This window comes from Natator depressus, chromosome 13, assembly GCF_965152275.1.
Source record: "Natator depressus isolate rNatDep1 chromosome 13, rNatDep2.hap1, whole genome shotgun sequence".
Classification (NCBI taxonomy): Eukaryota; Metazoa; Chordata; order Testudines; family Cheloniidae; genus Natator; species Natator depressus.
Window position 1 is genome coordinate 32,787,796 of NC_134246.1, and position 7,794 is coordinate 32,795,589.

At 45.5% G+C, this 7,794-nt stretch overlaps 1 protein-coding gene across 1 annotated transcript; it reads left to right on the top strand.

Annotated features, from left to right (window-relative positions):
- Positions 1 to 1,795: 1,795 nt before the first annotated feature.
- On the top strand, positions 1,796 to 2,725 carry LOC141997454 (olfactory receptor 5V1-like). The gene has a single exon (XM_074969834.1). It carries the CDS (start codon positions 1,796 to 1,798, stop codon positions 2,723 to 2,725), a length of 930 nt encoding a protein of 309 aa, XP_074825935.1.
- The last annotated feature ends 5,069 nt before the right edge of the window (positions 2,726 to 7,794 follow it).

Sequence of the window (7,794 nt, forward strand, 5' to 3'; positions counted from 1 at the left end):
CTCAGTGCTTACACTGAGGTTGTGGAGAACAGAACTTGGCCCCTTATTCCATAATGTTACCATGTTTCTGAAAAAAGAAAAGGAGTACTTGTGGCACCTTAGAGACTAACGAATTTATTTGAGCATGAGCTTTCATGAGCTACAGCTCACTTCATTGTAGCTCACAAAAGCTCATGCTCAAATAAATTGGTTAGTCTCTAAGGTGCCACAAATACTCCTTTTCTTTTTGCGAATACAGACTAACACGGCTGTTACTCTGAAACATGTTTCTGAAGTACACTGAAGTCTCTCCAATAGAAAAGTTTTGTTAGAATATTGAACATTCTTTCTGAATGGGCAGCTGAGTTGGAAAAAAAAAGACAAAAGGTACTTTGTATGAAATCTGGAAATGTGTAGCCACTAAGTAAATGAAGACCAGAGCATTTCTATATGTTCTTCCACTTCGAGAAAATTATCTATATATCCAACCTCAGTGTTGTCACCTTACTGTGCGCCTGACTGTAATATTAAACTTACAGTCCACAAAGCCTAACTTCCTTTATTTATCACTTGGATAGGCACTCCACAGTCCATGAAAGGACAAGCTGTTTCCTGTGATTGGCCTATAGAGAAGGATTCCTGAGCTCTGTTCCAAGCTGCAAAAGAGGAGTGGGTTCCACTAACACGGCTGTTACTCTGAAACCTTCCAGGGTTTAGAGGTTCATGGGGCTCCTGGGTAAAACTTGGTGAATTTTTTGGACAAAGAGTTTATTTGTTATTGAGAAAGGAAGTTTCAGTTGACCTGAAAATATTCACTAATTACATGAACTGTCAAATAGTTTCAGCCAAAAATATATTTTTCAGGCTAGATTCAAAGGGATCTAGGCACCATTCCCAAAACAGCCAGAGGAGGAGGAGCACCCTTTAAGATTTTTAGCCTCCTTGTCCAGACACTCAGCTGGGACGTATCAGTGTGAATGCCTCTTCTAAAGTAGGGATTTGAACCACAGTCATCCCCCCTTTTTCTAATTAAGCACCCAAACCACAGTGCTATAGGCCAGGCTGGGTGGGCACTTTTCTTATTCTTTTCTTTTGAAGCTGTTCCATTTTGTGTCGCTAAATAAATATTAATTGCAGCAGCCACTTGAACTTGGGTCTCCCACCTACCCAATTTTTGATTTTTCAGAGCTACTAAGGGACACATATTCAGCCAGCTCTTCTCCTGGGTTCTGTGCCCTGCTAGGAGGGTGGGGTGGGAGGTGGGGAATATGATCTATTGGTTAGACAAGAGGAGGTTGGGCATCAGCCCTCTAAATTTCTATTTCCAATTTTGGGAGGGGATTGGGGTCTAGTGGATTAGAGCCCGGGTTTTGGAGACAGGTCTGCTGCATCCCATTCCGGTTCAGGCAGGGAGTGTGGTTCAATGGTTAGAGTAGTGGGTACTAGGAGTGAGGTGCAACCTTGAAATAGAGTTTTCTCTGGCAGTGAGACACCCTGGGTCTGTTTTGAACTCCAGAAGGGAAGCAGTTTCTGGTGATTAGATGAAAGTCAGAGAGTCAGAACTCCTAGATTCTATCCCACTTCTGGGAGAGGAGTTAAGTGGTTAGTGTGGGGGATGGAAGTCAGGACTACTGGGCTCTCTCCCTGGCTGTGGAGAGAAATGAGATCTGTTAGTTGGACAGAGGGATGGGAGGGAGAAAGAAAATTCAGATTCATCCACTGACCAAAGTGAAACTTCTGACATGTTGCATCCTTACTCGTTCTTCTTGTTTGTACTCCATGCTCTTCTCCCCTGCAGTTAAGTGAAGAGGTGGCCATGGAGAATCAAACCACACCAACTGAATTCATCCTCTCAGGATTTTCCAAACTCTGGGGCTTGCGTTTCCTCCTCTTGGGCATCATCTCCATCATCTACGTCTTCACCCTGCTGGGGAACATGCTCATCCTCCTCCTTTCCTTGGTGCAGCCGTGTCTCCGAACCCCCATGTATCTCTTCCTGGGGAACCTCTCCCTCCTAGACATCTGCCAGACCACCACCACCATCCCCCAGATGCTGCAGCACCTTCTCTCAGGCAGCAGCAGCATCTCCTATGCAAGCTGCATGGCACAGCTCTACTTCTTCCTCTTATTTGTGGGGGCAGAGGGCATTCTTCTGGCCACCATGGCATATGACCGCTATGTAGCCATATGCAACCCACTGCATTACACAGTGCTCATAAGTAACAAGCTTTGTTCCACACTAGTGGCTGCCTCTTGGCTCATTGGCTGTCTCAATGCAGCCGTTCACACAGTCCTCACAATCCACCTGTCCTTCTGTGGTGTCAACAGACTCAGCTACTTCTACTGTGATATCCCACCCCTGCTGGCTGTGTCCTGCAGAGACATCTCCCTCAATGTCACCATGACAGTGGTCTCCAGCCTCTTCTTGGGCTGGGGTCCTTCCTTGTGCATCATCCTTTCATACATGCACATTATGTTCAAGATACTGAAGATGCAATCGTCCCAAGGGAGGAGAAAGGCCTTCTCTACCTGTGCATCCCACCTCATGGTAGTCCTGCTCTACTACGGCAGCTGCATCTTCACCTACATCAGACCCATCTCCAACTACTCTCTGGACAAGGACAGGCTGATCTCCCTGCTGTACAGTCTCATCACCCCTATGTTAAATCCAATCATCTACACCCTGAGGAACAAGGATGTGAAGGGGGCTATGAAAAAGGTCTTTGATAGGAAAATGTTTTTCTAAGGGAGTCAAGATTACTGCCACCTACCCCCAATGCTGGGAAGGGAGTGGGATGTAGTGAATTAGAACATATGGGAGCTGGTAGTCAAGATTCAGCCCACGTTCTAACCCCTTCCTGAGTAGAGAGTAGTGTCTAGGGGGTTAGAGAATAGGGCAGGACTCCTGAGGGGGGGAGTGAGGTCTAGCGATTGAAGTAGGGGCTGTGATGGTGCCCCCCATAAGGCTTTATGGAAATATGCTTATGAATGTATATATGACATAACTGGAATATGTTTTATGCTACTGTCATGGTGCAAGACTCACCCCTGTGGTGCCTCCTGCTGGTCTCTCAGGGAATTAGCTCTTCCACACTCACTGCCGCTGGCCCCCGTGTCCCTCCCGGAACCTGGTGCCCCTTTCCCTGGAGTGCTGCCCCCTGGCAGTACCCCCACAGATCTGGGTTTCCCCTCCCTGGGGAACCACCACCCACTATCCCCACCTCGCCTCAGTCTTTGGCTACTGCCAGTCACCACTGAGTCCCCGCACAGTGGGGCAGACTGCAATGTATAAGCCAATCATCCCAGGCAAGGGGGGTTTGGACCTGCTGCCTCTGCCTACCTGTGGGCTTCCCCCTGCAACCCCAGTACCTATCCAGCCTTACACTAGGCTAATGGAGACAGCTGGAACCAATCAACGTCCCACTTATACTGTTTAAAAGCTCTCCTTCCAGTGCCCTCCAGGAGGCTGAGGTGAAAGGAGCTGGAGGAGAGGAAGCATTGCTGAATCCTGAGGTAAGGATGAAGTTAGGAAAAGGGGGCCATGGGGGAAGTGGCCCAGGGAATCAAAGCGGTGCCACTGGTGAAGGGAAAGCCACCAAAAGCTGCCCACATTAGGGTCCCTGGGCTGGAACCCAGAGTAGAGGGCGGGCCCAGGTTCCCTCCCCCCACCCTCCACCCCCATACTCTACAGAGATCCCCTGGAGAAGGGAAGCAGGACTCGGTCCAGGCAGGAGGCTGAACTGCGCCTACTGAGGTCTACGGAGCAACAGAGATTTTGGGGTATTCCCCCTTCCCATCTCCCATATTGGCCGGTGATGAAAGTAACTCAATAGGCTGTGACTCTTGGTGCTACACTGAGAAAGGGAGGTCACATTGGGGCCTTATCGAGTTTCTGAGGTCACTGAAACTGCCCAGAAGTGCGGGACCGACCAATACAGACTCAAGACTTTGTCACAGTTCCCAGTCAAGAAGCACTTAAGGGACAATTGGAATGCTCCAATCCACATAAGAAGTCTACCTGAGGATGTTCAAGGTAGCATGTGACCCATGGCTGCTACCTGTAAGTTCTGAGTCATGCATGGAGTTGTGACTGGCCCATGTGACTCCAAAACTCCATATTGTAGCTGGGATTCTACACGGGGGAGTGAGGGGTGTCCACCCACCAGATAAAGTCTATTTAAACCCCAGGGAGACCCCTCCATGTGGTCTTCAGCTTGCTAAGGAGATAGCCTCTCCACCCCCAAGAATACCTGAAAGAAACTGGAACAAAGGACAGTAACTACAGGGGGTGTGAGTGATTGCTGGACCCAGACTAGAAGGAGACTAGTCTGTAAAAGGAAGCTTACTGGAATTCCTCTAAGGGTGAAGTTTTTATCTCAATTAAGTTTTCTTAGACATAGACTTCCGTGTTCTATTTTATTTTGCTTGGTAATTCACTTTGTTCTGTCTGTTACTACTTGGAACCACTTGAATCCTACTTTCTGTATTTAATAAAATCACTGTTTACTTATTAATTAACCCAGAGTATGTATTAATACCTGGGGGGGGACGGACAGTTATGCATATCTCTCTATCAGTGTTATTGAGGGTGAACAATTTATGAGTTTACCCAGTATAAGCTTTATACAAGGTAAAACATATTTATTTGGGGTTTGGACCCCATTGGGAGTTGGGCATCTGAGTGTTAAAGACAGGAACACTTCTTAAGTTGCTTTCAGTTAAGTCTGCAGCTTTGGGGCACGTGGTTCAGACCCTGGGTCTGTGTTGGAGCAGACTGGTGTGTCTGGCTCAGCAAGACAGGGTGCTGGAGTCCCAAGCTGGCAGGGAAAGCAGGGGCAGAAGTAGTCTTGGCACATCAGTTGGCAGCCCCAAGGGGGTTTCTGTGATCCAACCCATCACAGGGGCTGCTGGAAGTCAAGACTTCTAGGTTGTATTAAATGACTCTTGAAGTGGAATGAGCTGAAGGGTAAAGGTGGGGGGGCAGGAGTCAGTCTTTCTGAATTCTATTGGGGAGAGGGTCTAGTGGTTAGAGCGGAGGACTGGTAACCCAAGGGCAGATGAGTTTTATTCTTATTTCTGCTTGTAATGTATTGTTTGACATTAGGACAATATTTATGCCTAATTTTCCCCATGCAGACACTAGAGGTAATGATACTTACCCACTGCTATAAAGAGCTTTGATATCTGCAGATGAATGTTTTTATATCTGTGGAAATCATTGTTATTAAATATGGAGGTCAATCATTAGGCAAGTTTGAGAGATGCATACACCATTACAGTTAAATTAAATATTAATTATATAATGTTAATGGCAAGCAGTATGCGGCCTTTAACATATACATTGGACATGACAGTGGAGTCTGCTTGGCACAACGAGTGGTCAAGGACAACAGTCAGTAATCACTCTTTTGTCACTGACCCAACCATCTATCCACCAGGTTTTGATCTGCCAAGGCACCTATGGTCATCTCTGAACCGGTTTTGAACAGGACAGGACAATTGTGTGGCCAATCTCTTTAATTATGGTCAACTTCAGACTATGTCACATATCTTTCTCGAATGTCCACTGACTTATTTCAAATGGCAGTTTCTCTACCTGATTGATGATGGCTGGGCACGTTTTGCAGACGCCAATGAACATATACTTTTAACTACAGCCTTGAAACTGGATGAGGCTTGGATTTTCATAAGAGGCTAAAGAATTTTGTTGCCCATCTCCCATTGAATTTTCTCATCGCCAAACTCATCCATTTCACCCTCACCCATAACAATTTTATATTCAACATTTGTCCAAACCAGGTGAACAGCCTTGGGTACTAGGATGGTACAATATGCCACCCTCTTCATAAACCATGTTGAATAAAAATTTCTGAACAAGTGCACCACAAAACCAATGATATAACTGAGATATGTTGATATTTTCATCCTCTGGACAGATGGCTCAAACTTCCTCATAGATTCCAGCACAACTTCAACAACTACCACCTGTCCCTTACAAATGTGGTATACCGTATCCAGTGTAACAACAACAATGTGGGTGAAACCAGACAATAACTATGTTCTTGAATGTATTCACACAGGAAAATGATAGAAGACAAAGACACCCCATCACTTATGGGTGAACTTATGGTCTGCTTGATACTAAAAATCATGGACTGAACAGAGACACTAGATTTATGTCTTATTCCAACAATCTCTAACCCATTAACCTTCTCTTTTTGTCCTATGATGGCATAGGTGTTAACAGGCCACTCCACCCTGACTGGTCTCTTATAATATATGCTAACTGTATATGCTAAACAATCTGTTCCACCTTGCATTTAACTGTAATGCTCAGAGTACCTTTCCCAGATCTGAAGAAGAGCTCTATATAAGCTTGAAAGCTTTTGTCTCTCTCTCTCACCAAGAGAAGTTGGTCCAATAAAAAATATTACCTCAGCCAACTTGTCTCTCTAAACAGGTTTCTGCCAGACAAAGCATGTATATTCACCTACCTGCCTTGGTTCACATATAATTAAACATTGTAAACTAACACAATTGGAGCCTTGTTTGCATATGTAACAACCTTGAAGTCATGAGGATAAGAAATCATCACCCCAGGGAATAAGCCCTGGGGGCTGAAAATATGTTTTGGGGGATATAAGGAAAAAGCAGAAGGACACCTTCTTATCCTGCACCTGCGGAAGTAATTGGCCAGTGCAATTACATTCATTAAAATGGGATCCCAACCTTCCCTGGTTGGAAGCACTGTAAGGGACATTTAGGTGAGATAAGACTGCTAACAAGTGGTCAACCGGTTAAGTCTCTAAAATAGTATGCATGGATTTTGTTTTATATCTTACCTTTCTTTTTTCATTATTATCCTTGCTCTCTGTCTCTTACATCTTAGCCTTTGATAAGAACATAAGAATGGTGATACTGGGTCAGATCAAAGGTCCATCTAGCCCAGTATCCTGTCTTCTGATAGTGACCAATGCCAGGTGCCCCAAAGGGAATGAACAGAACAGGTCATCATCAAGTGATCCCTCCCCCGTCACCCATTCCCAGCTTCTGGCAAACTTATGGTTGTTTCCACTATAAATATATCTGAGTGCTGTGATGTGATACAGGAGTTGATACTCAGCTCCATGAAACAAGCTGGTGTGTGCACTGTCCACTTCGGGATAGCTGACCTGATATTTCTCTACAGGGACTGGCTATCACAGGGGAACATGTCAAAGGGGCTCTAGGACTGGAGTGCACCTGTTGTTAACCTGCAAAGCAAAGTAAGGGCTAGCCACACCAAACAGGCCCTCCTAAGAAGCACCAGGCACGAGTTCATGTACCAGACAGTGAACTTGCAAGCCGGCGTTTTGCTTTCTGTCAGAGTCTGACTTTTGATCATAATCTAATTTATGCTAATTTTGCTTTTGTGCCGCAGGCCCTGTCTTTTGCTGACTTTTAGTTCAGACCTCAGGTCTTGTACCAGGCCCCAGGCTTCAGGTTGTTTCTTTCTACTACAATCCTCACTCCCATCCATTATAAGCTAGCCTGAGGTGTCTCCTGATAATACACTGTGGCTAAGATTCTCAAAGGGAATTAGCTGCACAATGCAATATCATGCCTGACTATCTTTAGGCTACTTTGAAAACCCCTTGTTGTGTGATTATCCACAACAGTAGAAGATGAGAGACAGGAAGTGGAGCATGTAAATGACTACTTCCCCTGAGAAGAGATAAAGGCTCCAGACTGTTATTTTGGGATCAGACAACCTAAAATTCAGGAGTATCAAATGTGACCAGTGATTCTGTGATCCTCAGCTTTTGAGTGTCCAGC